This window comes from Monodelphis domestica, chromosome 1, assembly GCF_027887165.1.
Source record: "Monodelphis domestica isolate mMonDom1 chromosome 1, mMonDom1.pri, whole genome shotgun sequence".
NCBI classification, from domain to species: domain Eukaryota; kingdom Metazoa; phylum Chordata; class Mammalia; order Didelphimorphia; family Didelphidae; genus Monodelphis; species Monodelphis domestica.
In genome coordinates this window covers 269,649,754-269,664,966 of record NC_077227.1, presented here as the reverse complement: position 1 = coordinate 269,664,966, position 15,213 = coordinate 269,649,754, and the positions used below count along the sequence as shown (strand labels likewise).

The 15,213-nt window shown below is 33.1% G+C and overlaps 1 protein-coding gene across 2 annotated transcripts in view; it reads left to right on the top strand.

Annotated features, from left to right (window-relative positions):
• The window catches only part of C1H14orf39 (chromosome 1 C14orf39 homolog), a 58,022-nt gene that overhangs the window by 17,637 nt on the left and 25,172 nt on the right, over positions 1 to 15,213 (top strand). Inside the window, exons 8-17 of one of the 2 annotated variants that reach the window (XM_007472971.3) lie at positions 1,667 to 1,787; positions 2,375 to 2,463; positions 5,790 to 5,926; positions 7,540 to 7,622; positions 8,051 to 8,127; positions 8,207 to 8,265; positions 9,211 to 9,272; positions 10,317 to 10,495; positions 12,171 to 12,306; positions 14,219 to 14,276. In XM_007472971.3, the coding sequence (XP_007473033.3) occupies positions 1,667 to 1,787; positions 2,375 to 2,463; positions 5,790 to 5,926; positions 7,540 to 7,622; positions 8,051 to 8,127; positions 8,207 to 8,265; positions 9,211 to 9,272; positions 10,317 to 10,495; positions 12,171 to 12,306; positions 14,219 to 14,276 (1,001 nt within the window). Of the gene's footprint in view, positions 1 to 1,666; positions 1,788 to 2,371; positions 2,464 to 5,789; positions 5,927 to 7,539; positions 7,623 to 8,050; positions 8,128 to 8,206; positions 8,266 to 9,210; positions 9,273 to 10,316; positions 10,496 to 12,170; positions 12,307 to 14,218; positions 14,277 to 15,213 lie in introns of both variants that reach the window. The other variant, XM_007472972.2, reaches the window with a different exon arrangement.

Genomic DNA, 15,213 nt, shown 5'->3' with positions numbered 1-15,213 from the left:
TTCTGTTCTGAGTACTTCTGTCAACTAGATATGTAAATAGGATGTATCAAATTGATTATATACTTGATTTATAAGGTAGGAATAAATTCAAGCTATTTATTTTTGTATTTCTTTTGTTCATCTGTAAATATTTTACTCCTAGTCTAACTTTATAATTTACCATTCTCCTCCTCTATATGACACAATAGTACACATTACAGGATCTTTCATAAGATTAAATTCTTTTTATATGCTCTTTTCTGATTTTTTGCTTGAACTGGACTTAAGCCTATTTTCAAGTAGAGAATTACTTAGCTATTAGTAGACATTCTACATGGCCATCAGCTAAATTCAGTTTCTTAAATGAGTGAAATTAATAATACAGTTATGAGCTGAAACTCTATATATGAGAATAAAATTATTTATAAGAGTATGGTATATTTTTTAATATTGGCATTATTCTTTTTTTAAAAATTTACTTAATTTAGAATATTTTTCCATGGCTACATGATTCATGTTCTTTCCCTCCCTCATCTCTCCCCCCCACCCCCAAGCCAACAAAAAATTCTACTGGGTTTTATATGTATGTTCAGAACCTATTTCCATATTATTAATATTTGAAATAGAGTGATCATTTGAAGTCAACATCCCCATTGAACCACGTGATCAATCATGTGTTTTTTTTTCTTCTGTGTTTCTACTCCCACAGTTTTTTCTTTGCATGTGGATAGTATTATTTCTCAAAAGTCCCTCAGAATTGTCCTGGGTTTGCCATTGATGCCAGTAGAGAAGTCAATTACGTTCAGTTGTGCCACAGTGTATCAGTCTCTGTGTACAGTGTTCTCTTGGTTCTCCTCCTTTTGCTTTGCATCAATTCCTGGAAGTTATTCCAGTCCTCATGGAATTCCTCAACTTTATTATCCCTTTCAGCACAATAGTATTTCATCACCATCAGATACCACAATTTGTTTAGCCATTCCCCAATTGATGGATACCCCCTCATTTTCCAGTTTTTTGCCACCACAAAGAGTGTGGCTATGAATATTTTTGTACCCTTATTTCCCTATTATCCTTTTAGGGTACAAACCCAGCAGTGGTATGGCTGTATCAAAGGACAGGCAGTCTTTTAAAGCCCTTTGGGCATAATTCCAGATTGCCTTCCAGAATGGTTGAATCAATTCACAAATACAGCAGCAATGTATTAATGTCCCAGTTTTGCCACATCCCCCTCCAACATTTATTACTTTCCTTTGCTGTCATGTTAGCCAATCTGCTAGGTGTGAGGTAGTACCTCAAAGTTGTTTTGATTTGCATTTCTCTAATTATGAGAGATTTAGAACACCTTTTCATGTGCTTATTGATAGTTTTGATTTCTTTATCTGAAAACTGCCTATTCATGTCCCTTGCCCATTTATCAGTTGGGGAATGGCTTGCTTTTTTGTACAATTGATTTAGCTCTTTATAAATTTGAGAAATTAGACCTTTGTCAGAGGTTTTTGTTATAAAGATTTTTTCCCAATTTAAGAGTATAATATAGTAAAGGATTAAATTAATGGCTTTATAGCTGTAAATGTTTTATAGCTGTAAAATGTTAGATTTTCACAAATAATCTTATGCAAAATAAGATATGTTATATAAATTATAGAGTTAAATGTACTGCCATAGTAATGATTTCTTAACATAAAAGTGTTCATTTGAGATCTAAAACTGAAGATATTCTTAAATATGCTTCAACTTTGATTTGCAAATCATCTACACTGAAGAAAGAAGCAGATGAAATAGAAAGAAAAATTAATTATTTAAATCAGGTACATGTTTTAATGTATATGATTAATATCTACTAATATATTTAAGTAAATTGGTATATAAAGTATAATCTCTATTTTTAAGGGTTCCATTTTAAAGTAAGCTAAAATGGAGAAATGCTTTATAAAGGGTTTAATAGAGATTAGAGTTTAGAATAAATCACTTTATTGAAATCAGAAGCAATATCATTTTTTAACCCCTGGTTCAAGAACTCCTTTAGTCTCAGCTTCCACAATAACAAAATTTATAGGTGTTTACCACTTGCCTGCCATTTTCTTTTAAACAAATGGGAGAAACCAATAACCTTTTGCCTCTAACCTCCTGTTAATAGGAAAGCTAGTTCAGAAGTTTTTCAAAAGCTGAATTTGCCAGTGGAATTGTAAAGAGCAAAATTAGGAAACTTTTTCAGCTTCCTAATTTAAATTCAGTTTTGGCAACTTCTATAGATTGGAAGGAAGAACATAGAATAGTAATGTCATTATGTGCAGGATTTTAACCATTATTGTAAATTACCACAAATTTGATATAGATTCAGCATCTTCCCAGAAATAATTATTTTGATTCTGTAGTGTTTTTTAATTTTCAGCAGGCTGCCAGAATTTCTGAAACTAAGAACCTTTCAAAAGTCCTAGAAGATAAAAGTGACAAAATAGAAAAAACAAAAGAATTTAAAGAGAGGTAAAATGTTTAATTTTATTTTATGTGAACAAAATATTCTGACTGTTAAATTATATAATGCTCTTTTGTAAAGTCAGTGCAGCCTTGTAGGGAGACATAAAATGAACTTAAAGGGAGTTTAAGTTCCCCGTGTCACATACTGCTCTTGCAGTGAAGGTGCTTATCTTCAGTGATGGAAGGATTTTCCTCATCTGTGACTTTTCTTTTTTTTTTAAATATATTTTATTTGATCATTTCCAAGCATTATTCGTTAAAGACATAGATCATTTTCTTTTCCTCCCCCCCCCCACCCCCCATAGCCGACGCGTAAGTCCACTGGGCATTAGATGTTTTCTTGATTTGAACCCATTGCTTTGTTGATAGTATTTGCATTAGAGTGTTCATTTAGAGTCTCTCCTCTGTCATGTCCCCTCAACCTCTGTATTCAGGCAGTTGCTTTTTCTCGGTGTGTCTGTGACTTTTCTGTATCAGTTACTTCACAGAGATGTCCTTAGAGGACACTTATTCCTGGCTCAAAGTATTCTGCAGGTCTCCTGAAAGGACGTACTTAAGTCAAAGGAAAAGCATATACTGAAATAGCTAAGTAAATACATCTTATAAACAATTTCTCAAAAATATATCTAACATCAGTCAGCGGGGTGGACACCCAGAAAGTTCAAAAGGAGACAGTTTTCCTGTGTAACAAAGAGCAAGAGTTCTTATAGAACAAAGAGTTATTCCAACAAACAGATGCTCTCATAGTTATTACTTTTGATTTCTTGGTATAGGACCAGGTCCCCTTCATGAGAGATTTCTCCCTAACTTATGGTAACCAATACATTTTTTAAAATGTGTAGCTCTACAATTTGGACCATAAATCAGGAAATGGCCATATACCCAGTAGTCACCAAACAATTTTGTGACTTAGGGTTCCAGTTTTTAAACTGTATGTCTTTCCTAATCTTCCTTATAAATGAATGGGTGGCAAAAGAGATTTATGGAGGGGGGGGGAGATTCATTGTCTTTATCAATTGTTCTACCTTATTCCTTTTTATATACAAATATACTCACTTAGAGTTTCATAGCTTTTTAATGGTAGTACCTCACTTCTCTGATGGAGGGAAGGTGTGTATGTTTCTTTTTCTGTTCTCAGGGATTTGCTTAAATTTTTAAATTACTCAGAATTTGACTTTTATCTTTTCATTTACATTGTTATAGTCATTGGGTCTATTTTTCTATGGGTTCTTGTATTTTATACCACAAAGATTATATTTCATTTGATTGAAAAGCAATTTTCATAATTAAGAAACTAACTTATGCATGTTACAAATTAAATTGACCAGTGTTTCATAGGTTAAGAGATTAGGGGGAAGTAAGGATTGTGTGGAGACACAGAAATAGTATAGCAGCAGAGACATAGTGATAAGTTTATCTACCTCTATCTCATCTGCCATAATGAGTTCTTCCCCACTATTACTCCCCTGATGTTTTTTTATGTCAAAAGCTTTCAATTCCAATTCTGTATACATTCATACATACATTTTATCAAATATAAATTTATCAAATACTTACTGAAAGTAAGGGTCCTGCAAGAAGAACCCTGGTGAAAGAAAGTAGTGTATCTACTTTTCTTTGACACTTCAACAAAACAACTGGTTTTTCCTCTCTTGACAGTAGCCAGTTGAGTGAAAGAGTAACAAAAAGTGATAGCTATGATATGTTTTTGTTTTTCTGGAATTGAATGGAAGACAGAAGAGATGCTGGAGGTAGAGGGGTTCCAGGAAACTAAAAAAAGAAATAGTTTTGCCAGAGACAGCACAAATATTACTGCTCAAGTTTCTGGAGAACCTCCAAATTCTCCTCTAATGCATCCCCTCCTTCCACATCCTTGGGTTCCTCTCTCATGACCTTCCTTGCTGTTTCAGTACTGCTTTTACAAGTTCAAATCTTTGCTACTTCCTTACACCAGGACTCATCACTTTCCCTCTTCAATTTCATAAAGAATTTTAATGTTGGAAATAGCTAATAATATAGAGAATATCAATTTACAAATGACTTTTCAGGCATGCATAAATGCTTTATAATTAGTAGACTTGCTCTGGCAATGTTATTTTTATTCACAGATTTTTTGATTGACAGATATCTTGTTTCTCAGTTTAAAAAAAATGAAGGTGATCATTTCATCTTGATCCTTAAAAATTTCTATTGTTCAATAATAATTTTAATAGGCAAGGCATGGCCTAATAGAAAACTGGCTTCAATATCAGGAAGACTAGTGGACTAGTATGTGTAACTCTTAATCTTTGACACAAAGTGGCTATGTTACCCTGGGCAAATCACTTTTCTTCTTTTTGCCCACCCCCAACTCTCTAAGACCAAGTTGGAGAGAAAAATACCAATCTATATTAATAGAGGGATTTTCCCCATCTGGTAGTACTAATGAAATTATAAGTCCATTTGCTATCTTCATCCCTAGTAGTTTAATAGTAATTTCCTTCATTGTGCTATTTCTAAAATTCTTTCCTTTTAACTTTTAACTTCCTTGAAACTCTGGCACACAGGGTTTTTTGTTTTGTGTGTGTGTGTGTGTGTGTGTGTGTGTGTGTGTGTGTGTGTGTGTGTGTGTGTATAAATTGTAGGCTTTAAAAATAAATTCATTTGAAAGCCTATTGTGCTGTTCCCTATTTTCTCTGATTAATTACTTCCTGGCTTTCTTTAAATCTCAATTAAAATCTCACCTTCTACAGGAAGCCTTTCTGAATCCCTCTGTTCCAGTGCTTTCCCTCTGTTAATTATTTCCTATTTATTCTGTATATAGCTTGCTGTGTATGTATTTGTTTGCATATTGTCTCCCACATTAGATTGTAAGTTCCTTGAGGGTAGTAACTGTTTCTTTTTTTATCCACAGTGCTTGGCACAGTGTCTGACATAGAGTAGGTGCTTAATAAATGTCTATTGAATTGAATTACAAAGAAATAAGGAAATTATAATGTTATGGAAATGGCACAGAAGCCAGTAAGAAGTCTTGGAATGTAGTCCTAGTTTTTCCATTGACTGTGTGACTGTGGGCAAGCTACTTAATTGTTCTTCTACTTCATTTATCTGTATATGTAAAACGAAAGGATCAGACCATATGGTCATAGTCATAGGATGTAGAACTGGAAAAATATTTTTTCATCTAGCTACCTTATTTTACAGATGAGAAAATTGAGGCCCACAGTGGAGGAAATCTGTGATTTGAACCCAGGTTCTCTGATGCCATAGCCAGTGCTTTTTCTCTAAGATTCTATTCTAAATCCTTTTATACTGAGTAATTTTTAACATTTTAACTGAATTTTTTCTTTTAGAATTTTTGAAGAACATGGACGTATTTGTGAATTAAATGAGGATCTTCAAAATAGTAAACTATTTCTTCCTTATAATTCTCAGAAATTAGTTAAACCTGTAGGGAATGAAAGACATTTCCCAGAACCAAGAGGAACAGGTAAAGTTTGACTAATTCAATTATGTTTCTTCCTTTCTTTTATCAAAGACTGACTCTCTGTCCACCATACCATACTGCTTCTCACAGAATAAAGCATTATATAATTTAAAAGTCAGAATATTTAATATAAAGAAATAAATAAGGAACCCTTTTGATAGATTTCAGTGTGAGATATCTTTTAAATAGTATATTGAGCCCATTTTTGTCCTCTAGGTTGGGAAGGTAAAAAGCAAATGAGCCTCTTGTTTTAAGTGCCTGTATTTTTTTTAAACCCTTACATTCCATCTTGGAATCAATACTATGTATTGGTTCCAAGGCAGAAGAGTGGTAAGGGCTAGGCAATGGGGGTCAAGTGACTTGCCCAGAGTCACACAGCTGGGAAGCGTCTGAGGCCAGCTTTGAATATGGGACCTCCTGTCTCTAGGCCTGACTCTCAATCCACTGAGCTACCCAGCTGCCCCTGCCTGTATGTTTTTTTTTGAGAGAGACTAGTACAGTCACATACCAGGAATTGTGCTCTGCTTGTATAAGTGCCAGGAAAGGGGAAATCATTTTATCTACTAGAAGTATTTTTTTTTTCTTTTGGAGTCCTGTGAACAAATTATAAACTTCTATGTAAATTATATCAGAATGTAAGCTTTTCAGGGGCAGGAACTATATTTTTGTCTTTGTATTTTCAGTATACATCACAATGCCTTGAGTATAATAGGCTCATATTAAGTGGTTATTGAATTGAATTAAATTGGAAAGCAGAAGTGCAGTGTCCAGACTGCTAAGGACTTGGTCCTTAATACTTCTTAGGCTGGCTCCTTTTAATGTGTCTGAAGATCAATTCATCCATAGCATCACTGGCATCTGTGAATAGGGATATTGATTTTCCTCACAATCTCTTACATTGCTTACCTTGAAAATTGAATTTTTGCCAGCCTATTTGTATTTCATCAGGAACTGTAATCATGTTAATTATCATTCATAAATAAAGATAAGTGTTATAGAGATAGCATGGCATCATGTATAGTAAACTGACTTGAAAAGAAAGTCCTCAGATTATGACTTGCTTCTGCCTCATACAGGTTTTGTGACTCTAGATAGGTCCCTTAACCTCTCTAAGACAGGGCTTCTTAACCTTTTATGTTTCACAGACCTTTTGGCACTCCAGTGTGGGATATGGAATTTTTCTCAAAATAAAGTTTTTAGATGTGTAAAATAAAATACAAAGGATTACAAAGAAAACCATTTATACTGACATATATTTATAAAAATATTTTTTAAACTGCTACAAATTCACTGACCTCAAGTTAAGACCCTATCCTAAGACTCTGAGTTGTAGAGAAGATGCTGACTTGCATTGGTAGAGGGCATTTCCTCATCTGAGAATTCCCTATAGCAATGAAATTACAATGAAATGAAAAAATAGGTCTGGACCCTATGCCTAGTTAAATTTAGAGAGTAAAAGGTTGAATAATTACTTAGGGTTATATAACATCTTCACTTTTAATTCACTGCCATATGCAAGCCTCTTTTTTCTTAAATTATTAATTCACAGGGTTATAAGACATGGTATAGGAAAATCTTTTTTGAAAATAATCTAAATTTAATTATGTATTACTTAGATAAAAAAGAAGAAAGTTCATTGAGCTATTCAACACTTGCCAAGATTGACTTCAGACCAGAGAGAAAGGCAACACCAACACCGGTATCTCATCTTTTTTTTTTTTATATATATATAAAGAGAGTAAGAATTAAGCATTGCCTAAAAAACAATGAGAGTGTAAATGCCAAAATAGTGTACATTTTTGTGTGTTTGTTTTGTAGTCTAAACTAGGCATGACAATTAGAATATGTATCACTAGCTCTAGGTACATGTGAGCTATTGTAAATAACAATGCCTTGTCTCCTTGAGTAAGATTGTATGTAATGTCCTTTAGAACAAAGATGATGAAATTTGGCACCTTACACAGCATTTTGTATTTAGCATCTAATTAAATTGTGATGACCTTGCCTAAATGTAGGGTATTCCAGTGGCAATGCCATATGAAAAGCACGACCTCCCCTTTAAAAAAACCTCAGATTTTTAAATAATAATCATATAGACACTTCAGATGTTGTATTCATTTTGTGCAGGAATTTGATGAATCCATGATGAATAAATATTCTCAAGTTTCATCTCTTAAAAGTACTCAAAACTTGCTACAATTAAGGTAATTTTCTAAAATCAGAAATGCTTTGATTATTTAAATCAACAATAAGTTAACAGAAACTTTTATTTGTACATTTTAGACTATTGACTCTTCAGAAGCAATCAGACTATAAGCTAATGTTTGACAAAGGAAGTACAGGTATCTGCTGTTCATATTTTTTCCTATGTATTAATGAGGACAAATTATTCTCTACAACTAATATTGACTTTTAAAAGTAAATAAATATGTTGTGGTACATTTGACAGGAAACGTCAAAGAAATGCTATTTGCTTATATGACAATTTTTTCTATTTGTATGACATTCTTCCTTGCTCATTGCTCATTGATTTCTTTTTCTATCATAGCTGAATTTCTCTTTGATTTTTGAGCATAGGCAGATATATTTAGCTTTTGGTCCCTCTATTTGATTGAGCTTCCATAGTTATTAAAATTAGTTCAATAATATAAAAGATAATAGCGTCAGTTTTTTCAATTGCCTAACATCGTCTTATTTGAAGGTTAAATAGGTCTTGATATTGGTGTCATTAAAAATGCCACATTCTTTGTATTGTAAAAACATTAGAAAAATCCAGATAGCAAGATTTATACTGATGATTTAATAAGTGTTTTATTATTGTTATTAAATTCAGTTAAATAATTTGCCACACTATTATTAGTTTATCTCTCCTTCCAACAGTGTGCAGAAGATTAATTTGTCATACAGCAGTGAAATGGTGTCACTTATGCTGCATACAGAGAGGACAAAAATCTTTCTCTTATATACATTTTGTTCTACCCTTATGTAATCTTCATTCAGTGGCAGAATGAGACTAGGTAGAAATAGGTTGGAAGCAAAGAGTAGAAGCCTCTGGAGCAGTTAAAGGATGGCAGTTGCATGAGTTTTAATTCTTACACAGACTAGAAAGATGGCAGAATGTCTTACATCTTGCAAGGCATACAAGTAACTTAGATTGGAAAGAAAAAAGAATTCTATAAATCTTAGAGAGTAGAACCTTTAACTTTCATTTCCTGACAAACTCTTCTTTTTAAGAAGTTGCTATATTATGCAAACAATAGTTGTATGTTCTTGTTTAACAAACACAGATTCTGAGGGTGGCATAAAGGAAACAGAAAAAAAATTAAAAGATTCCACAGATACCCTACAAGTAAGTAACTTAATTATTTCATTCAGATTTCTTCAAATCTATTAAAAAACTTTAAACATATAAACTATCAAATTAAGTTTGAGAAAAAATAGCATAATTCAATTTTGAATATTTAGTTTAAATCATCAGCTCCTGATTATATATGTGGAATAATTATAGTGTTGATCATCCATATATGATCTGGAAATTATTCTCAAACTACTGAGGTAGCTGCCTAGGTTGCTATGAACTTCAGGAGCTTTTGTTCTTAAGAGCAGAATTATATGGAAAAAGCTGTCAGGTGGCAGCTGGTCCCATTGAAGTCCCCTCTCCCTGGGTGCTAGAGTGCATCTGCTGGTTCAGAGTGATAGCAATGTAAGTACTGCAAATCCCCTTGGGTCTGGGATTGCTGCCCTGGAGTTATTTCTCTGAAGTTTTATCTATTTCTTCATACATAGTTCAGGGCCTCTCTACCCAGGAATGCCACCTATGAATGTAAGTCCTCTCATCATTCGGTCTGCTCTAAAATCTTCAACCTGGAACTAGGCAGTGGATAACAAAGCTGCCACCTGTCTTCTATCATGATGTCCCAGTAGAGGGCTTAGACCTCCTCTTGCCTTGGGGTTTCTCCCTATGCTCTGCAGTGTTCCATGGGGCTCCTGGCCAGTTCCTATCCCCAATATCCATAGACCTCTCTATCTCCCTAGACATCTATGACCTAGACTGGAAAAATGATTCACTGTGACTTTGTCCATCCAGATTAGCTTAGTGCAATTTCTAGATCTATATGGAATAGTTTGGGGGGTTTGTTCACTGTTCTGCTTGTCTCAGCCTCACTAATGAGTTTACATTTACATTTACATTTACATTAGTAGTCTTACCTCTGTCTACCATATGGTGTTGATGAGATCAAATGTTTGCTAGTTGAATTGGTTTGGGGGTTCCTTTGTCTTCATTGTGAATTACTATAACTTATTTATTCATAAGGACTCAAAATATTTTCATGTAATTTCATTTATGCTATAAAATTTATCTGATAGTTTTCTATGCATTGTGAATTGACAGGGTGGCCACACAGAATACCTGGGAAAATCAGTGGAGGATAATCATGACAAAACTGAAGGAAGCCCTGAAAAATTAACAAGCACTCCTGAAATGCCTCAGTTTTTAAGAACTCCTGATTTTTTGAAAACACCTGAACATGGGGAGAAATTAGAGTTTTCTAAAAGTCCTTCATCTGAACTGTAGGATTTTGTTTCCCATTATGTTTCATTATTTGTATTAAATATATGCTTTAGTTTATAAGTATAATTAATATAAAAACAATACACCTTAGGGCTTATAGATATTTATATAAAAATTCCAAAGAACTCAACAGAGGTGAATTGTTTTCTCTTTTATACTTAGTATAAAGTATAAAAGTATACTTTATACTTGTTTGCATTAACAAATGCAAACAAGTTACTGAATCAAGATCAAAGAGAAAGACAATATTAGAATTAAGAAGTTGTGTTCTTCTAGCTACTGATTTAACATGTTTAGCATTACATTTCCTCACTATTAGATTTAATTATCCTGAGGAAACAACTGTGAAAGGAGAGCTGATTTTGAAGCCATGAAGTTTTGGATTCAAATTCTGCCTCAGACATAGACTGGTTGTGGGACCCCGGGCAAGTCACTGAACCTCTCAGTGCCTTGGGATACATTTTTTGACTATAATTTGCAGCCAAAGTGATGATTGCATTAGTAGACAGAATTACCTCATCTGAGCCTTCCTTATATCAAAGGAGACTAATTATAGCCTCTATGCTATTATAGATTAGTGATTTCATACAGAATAAACAAAAGATACCATCACATGCATTATTGTTTAGCCCACTGACAAGTCCCACACCCAGCTGCTTTGTTCATGTTATAGAACATGAAACTACAGTTGCAATCTATCAAACACCCCACTGAAAATACCTAGTAATGAATTTCTCTGAATTTCGCTAGGCTAATCTGGATGAGAGATCCCTCTTTGTCATGACTATACATGTCATATATCCTTTTTCATGAAGCCTTTCCAATTTGGTGGGATCTATCATAATTTTCTCTTAAGTTGGCATAAGCTTTTGAAAACCCAAGATGATTGTCATAAGGCATCAGAGTAGAACTTTAGTGGAGGAAACTATGACTCTAATCATTCTAAAACATAATTTTTGTTATATTCTCTCTTAAGAATCTATATGTCATTTGAACCAAACTTTTTTGACTGATTTTTAAGGACCTCAGTGATAGATCCCACCCAAAGTAAAGAGCTTTATTTTTCATCACTCCATAACACATTATTTGCTCTGAATACCCATACACTTGGGGGATATGTGATAGTGGAGATTCCTTCATGTTCGGAATAGACTAGAGGACAACTACTATATTCCCTCTCTAATTCTCAGATTCACTGATTCTATGTTTAATCCCCTCAATATTTTCCCTTTATACCATGTTGTTCTTTGTTTACCATGTATTTGCTTATGTTGCTCCCACAGCATGATATGTTCTTCCTAATATCTTTCCTATTTATTTAAATGTTATTCATCCTTGAAGGCCCAGATCAAGACCTACTTGCTCATACTCTCCCTGATTTTTCCCTTCTCTTAACTCTTACATTCTACTATTGTTTTCTAATTTTTAATTGGTTTTATTCTTGTAGTAAATTGACTGAAACTAAGACTGTGTTCTGTGTTTCCCAGGTACTTAGAATAGTGCTAGGCACATAAGTGCTCAATAAATGCTTTCTGATTGATTAATCAGAAAGTTTTCCTAATGGTTTATTCACAATTAAATAAAAGATGAGTATGTCCAGACATGTTTGAGATAAATCTTACTTTAAAATTTGTTTATAAGACTATTACAGTAACTTATCTGTTTATATAATAGGCTCAGAAATATAGGACTTGAAGGCAAATCACAAAAGACACCACCTGCATTTTCTTTTCTCATGGGCTCTTCTGTATCACCTGGATTTAATTTATTTGAGTCTTCTGATTTTGGAAATGAAAACTTACCAGATCAGGTAAGATCAGAAACCAATATTTTGTTTTTTAAATTCTATGTTGTCTTAATTGATAGATACCTTTTTGTTTCCAGGTCTTTAACACAAAAAGTGCTGCTACTTAAAGCCCTAAAGGGCTTTAAAAGAATGCATGTCCTTTGATCAAGCAATACCACTACTAGGTTTGCATCCCAAAGAGATAAAAAAAATGGGAAAGGTTCTGTTTGTCCAAAAATATTTATAGCTGCACTTTTTGTGGTGGCAAAAAAAAATGGAAAATGAGGTAGGGAATGGCCCTCAATTGGGGAATGGCTGAACAAATTGTGGTATATGATGGTGTTGGAATACTATTGTACTGTAAGGAATAATGAGCTGCTTGATTTCTATAAGAACTGGAAAGACCTACATGAACTGATGCAGAGTGAAATAAGCACAACCAGGAGAACGTTATATACATAACTGAAACATTGTGGGACAATCAAATGTGATTGACTTTGCTACTAAAAGCAATGAAATGATCCAGGACAACACTGAGGATCTTATGAAAAAGAATGCTGTCCACATTTAGAGAAAGAATGGGAATAGAAATTCAGAAGAAAACATGATTTATCACTTGTTTATATGGATATATGATTTGGAATTTGGGTTTTAAAAGATTATTCTTTTATAAAAATGAATAATATGGAAATGGGAATTGATTGATAATATATGTATAACCTAGCAAAATTGCTTATCAACTCTGGGAGGGGGTGAATGAGGAGGGCAGGGAGACAGCAAGAATCATGTAACCGTGGGAAAAGATTTTTTTAAAGTGCTACTACAAATATTTATGGATATGTAAGACCTTTCACTTTTTTTCTGACCTCTTTGGAATTATATATATATATATATATATATATGCTAGTGACTTTTCTAGTCTTTGTAGTTTTCTAGTCTAATTCTAAATTGCTTTTCTAGAATACATAGTATGGACCAATTTATAGTTCCACTTATCCTTCCACAATTCCTCCAAAATTTATCCTTTGTTTTAGTTTTCAGTCTATATTGTGGGAGTTGAAATTTAGTATACCTTTCTATTATTATTAGTGATTTAGAAAATTCTTCCATATAGTTATTGATAGTTTGCATTTTTCTTTCAAACACTGCCTGTATATATCTTTTGCCTCCTTATCTCTCAGAGAATAGTTTAGCAAAGTATTTTACGTAGATTGATCACTTATTTTATTATTCAGAGTATTTAGCTCTTAATTAATTTTAGATGTTCAGAAAAGCAAATATACTCTTAAAATTTTGTTATCATACAGAATAGTCAAACAAATAAAAAGTCTGGAGACAATTCTAAAGAGATAGATCCAAAAACATTTTGAGTAGTGGCATTATCATTTAAAAATTTTGTGACTTTTTTCCATCTTGCTTCACAGTTTATGTTTTTTTTTAATTTTGCAAGTATTTATCAATCACTTAAATTATCAATTTTGAAATTATATATGTACATATATGTATATATAAATTCAACTTTATGGAATTACATATAGGGCAAAAGCATTATAAATTGCTTCTAGATTATAATTTTATTGGGTATCATTCTATCTCAAGTGCTACATCTAAAAGCATTCCTTCAGAATAGTATAAGTGAATATAATTGTTGTCATTACTTCACTAGCACTTGTTATTGCTAAACTTATTATAGAATACTTACCATTTTTAATAGGATCAACATAAAAATGAGTATGTATCATGTTACCTCTGAGGTAGTTTTAAGGCCAATTAATTATTGTGTTTTTTTTTACTCCTTACCTAATCCTTATAAGGATTAAGACCAATGTGAAAAACCACAAAGGACTGCCTTATACTTGTATTTAGTTTCAAATATGTGTTTTATAATTATTTTATGTTGCTCTCACTGTTAAATTTAATGGAAATTATTTTTCAGTTTGATGAAAATTATTCTTCAGAAAATTTAAATCCTGTCTCCTCACAAAAAGATATTGGTAAGTATTTTATTAAATATAACAGCCTTGACTCAAGTTTGTTATCTATTAAAATTCATTAGCTAATCCCTAGAAATACAGAAACAAAAGTAAAATAGTTCTTTCTCTTGAAGGGATAACTGATAGGGATACAACATGTAAATGAATATAATACAAGGCAAATTGAGGAGAAGAGAAAGAAGGAAGGCAATACTCCAGAGGCAGAAGTTGTAGTTTTGAATTCTTGAAAAGCTAGTTTGGCTAGAACATAGTCTATGTAGGGGAGTAGGAAGAAATAAGGTAGAAAAGGTAGGCAAGAGCCAGGTGATAAAAGGCATTGAATGGTAGGCTGAGCAATTTGTACTTCATCCTAGAGTCATTAGGGTGCTTCTTAAGGCTTTTAAGCAAGGGAGTGACATAGGCAGGCCTGGGTCTTAGAAAGATAGGTGAGAGATTAGAAGCAGAGAGAATGATAACAATAATAATAGCAAATAATCATAGCTGACATTTTTACATTAAAAAAAAACTACCTAGCATAGTGGAGAGGTAGTTTCAGAGTTGAGAAGATCTGGGTTCAGAAAAGTTCCATCCCTGACACATACTGGCTCTGTGACCTTGTGCAAGTCACTGACCCTGTCAGCACTTCTGACAACTTTCTAAGGCAGTAAGGAGTAAGCTTAGGAAGTTGTCTAAGCACTTACAATGTGCTTACTCATATTGCTAACAATGGAATCACATCTTCTTCAATATGATAACCCTTTAAATTTTGCAAACTGCTTTACATGTTGTCTCATTGGATAAAAGAAAACAAAGTTACTTCAAAAGTTACTTCAAAAATCTAGGAAAGAGGTGCTGAAATTAGAGTCTGTGTTTGGAGAGATGGAGACTGATACAAGAAATATTAAGGCAGGACTAATAAGATTTGTCTACTGATTAGATGTGAGTGTTTAAAGAGAAA